Below are 2,551 nucleotides of genomic sequence, written 5' to 3'. Positions count from 1 at the left end.
ACAAAAATCCACCACTGAGGTGTGTGCGTGTGTGTGTGTGTGTTACCCTTTACCTCTCTCTCTCTCACACACACACTCATTCCACAGTGGTGACACACCTAACCGGTAACACGCCTGAAGTCGTTCACTTCCACTGCAGCATCCTCCACATCGGACACTGTTTTAGACAATCGGTGAAATCAAACGCACGAGCAACTGAAGTGAATTAAAACATCACACTGAATATGCGACCATTTATAGTTGGGTCATTTTTCTATGAGCCAGCTGGTAGTTTGCAAGGGCATCCACTCACTCAATCAAGCTGTCGGCAACTTCAGACTGCGACACTTCTGCCATCCTACCAAGCTCAGAATAGTTCTAATCAATCTAATCTAATCAATTTCAATGAACAAGTACAACTATGTGGTTTTGGTTTCAGCGGTGCAGCACATGGAGGGCACTTTGTGCCAAGAGGACGAAATGAGGAAGCCGTGATATGCAGAACCCACCGAGGCTCCTCTTGAGCAATAACACAGTTTCTCTCTCCCTCTCTCTCACACACACAACTCCCAGACAACTCACAACAACTCACACACAAGCAAACATACCCTCACAGACATTTGAACACACACACACTGTCACTTACCAGACTATCACTCACATGCACATTGTTAGGTGTTGAGACCTTGTAGTGATGCACATCTCACCTGCAATCAGTATCTGTTTCTCTCGATCTGACCAGCATGAGGCCTGAACATGACCAATCAAATCAATCAGAAGGCTCCGCCAGGCCTGAACAACCAATCAGATGGCTCCCCCAAGCCCTAACAACCAATCATACACACACAGGCTCTCTCCCCCCCCAATCATGTGTCAATCAATGCAACTCTTTCTCAATCACTCACACATCCACATCTCTCATCCAAACCCTGGGGTAAGTCATTCGAACTCTAAGATGTAAGAACTACCATGACGTCACACAACTATTGCAAACCAAAAAATAAAAAAAATCAACTTGAGCGGGCCTACCGCTACGTACCTGCTACTGACAATAAATTGTATTTATTCGTTTCTTACATGTTTAGGAGTTCTTCTAGACACCTAGCCCACACAGACTTCAGTAAACTTGTGATCGACTACAGAGGTCTTCATCCTCCGCCATGCGAGGCGTTGGCATCCAGCCCAGTGCGCTTCTGGACCCACGGGCGCTCAAGGGCACCAGAGGCCGCGCGGACGCCGCCCAACGGCGCTAATTTTGACGGTGTCTTAATTTGCAAATCAAGAGTAAGCTCCAGTATCACGAACACGCACGAGTTGCTGCACCTGACTCGGTATTTGAGTTTGAAAGAGGATTATTAGCAAACGTATCCGTTTGCCAAGCTCCCCAGTCAAATCCTTAGCAGCAGCGCAACTGTCAATCTACGCTGCCGCTGTTTGCTTGGTTGACGGCGTATCTAACGGGATAGGCTCGGTCGCTGATAAGGTCAAAGCTGAAATTCACACTGGGGGCAGCTCACATCAGTGACGCGCGCGGATCTGCGTCACGCGTGGCGAATCGCGGATGAGGTTAACTTGACGGCGCTGGGGCTGTCGCGGGCTCCGCTAGCGGGCTAGCGCTAGCTGGCTGCGCTGAATTTAAAGGGCATCATCACTAACTAGGTTCACTCTGTCTTTTGCTTCCACTGAACGTTGGAGCGGTGCAAGTGCACTGCTCAATTCGGTGAGTTGTGTTGACAGGCAAGAGATAGGAGTTCGCTAGCTTACCCACAAGACTGCCAGCGTTAGCCAGGCAGCTAAATTAACATCGAACCTGCAGCAGCATCCAAGCTCACCTCCCACTCCGAGATTCACCTTCCTGGGATCCTTGTCATCACGGAAATCTGCCGATAATTTAAAGACAGCCACAGGGGCGGCTTGCGGGACTTCAGTAAACAGCGACATGACTGCAGAGAACTCACTCCGGGGGAAGGCAGCTATGACAGATCCGAGCTCGCGCTTTCAGTGGATGGAGTAGCAAAGACCTTCACCTTCAAACAGCGTATGTGCGTTAGAGAATGGGCGTAGTCATATGCACCAATGAGAGCACAGAAGTTTGGATTGACACCCATTCAAACCAATTGTACATTAAGGTCAGGGGGCGAACGGGGATTAAAATATCTGTCCAGTCATAAAGCATAAAAATAATTACTGCCACGGATACGGGCCAATAAGAGAGAGGGGCGGGATATTCACTCTGCTCAATGAAATACCAGCTTCGCATCTCGCCCTCATCTTGAAGGATGGACTGTTGGGGAAAAGTGTCGCGTAGGCCTACAGCCTGAATAAGTGACTTGACAAAAATAACAACACAATTACTGAGTGGTTGCCATAAACGCCATATAATGAACAGTTTACCTCGCCAGCATAAAATCAACACAAGCTACAGCAATGTTTTATTTGAAGTGGGATTTTGGCTGCGTTTGGGCTACACCAGCAGGCCTTGATGCACAGTTCTGATTTGCTGCTTATATCCGAGATTTTCTGGACAGCCTGTTTACATCTACGTTTGAGAGTGGCTCATATAATAGGATAT

The 2,551-nt window shown here is 48.2% G+C and overlaps 1 protein-coding gene across 2 annotated transcripts in view; it reads right to left on the bottom strand.

Moving 5' to 3' along the window:
- got1 (glutamic-oxaloacetic transaminase 1, soluble) overlaps window positions 1-2,017 on the bottom strand; it is a 7,957-nt gene extending 5,940 nt beyond the window's left edge. For both annotated transcript variants that reach the window (XR_012987057.1, XM_076286301.1), the window contains exon 1: window positions 1,812-2,017. Coding sequence is in view for 1 of the 2 variants with exons in the window: in XM_076286301.1 (XP_076142416.1) it covers window positions 1,812-1,920 (109 nt within the window). In the remaining variant the exon portion in view is untranslated. The remainder of the gene's footprint in view (window positions 1-1,811) is intronic.
- Window positions 2,018-2,551: the final 534 nt, after the last annotated feature.

The sequence above is a fragment of the Alosa pseudoharengus genome, unplaced genomic scaffold (assembly GCF_046254945.1).
Source record: "Alosa pseudoharengus isolate Yale_2024_CS ecotype anadromous, Long Island Sound unplaced genomic scaffold, YU_APseudo_1.1 YU_APseudo_1.1_scf_15, whole genome shotgun sequence".
Taxonomy (NCBI): domain Eukaryota; kingdom Metazoa; phylum Chordata; class Actinopteri; order Clupeiformes; family Clupeidae; genus Alosa; species Alosa pseudoharengus.
Note: the sequence above shows the minus strand (reverse complement) of the source record. Positions and strands in the feature narration are given on the sequence as shown.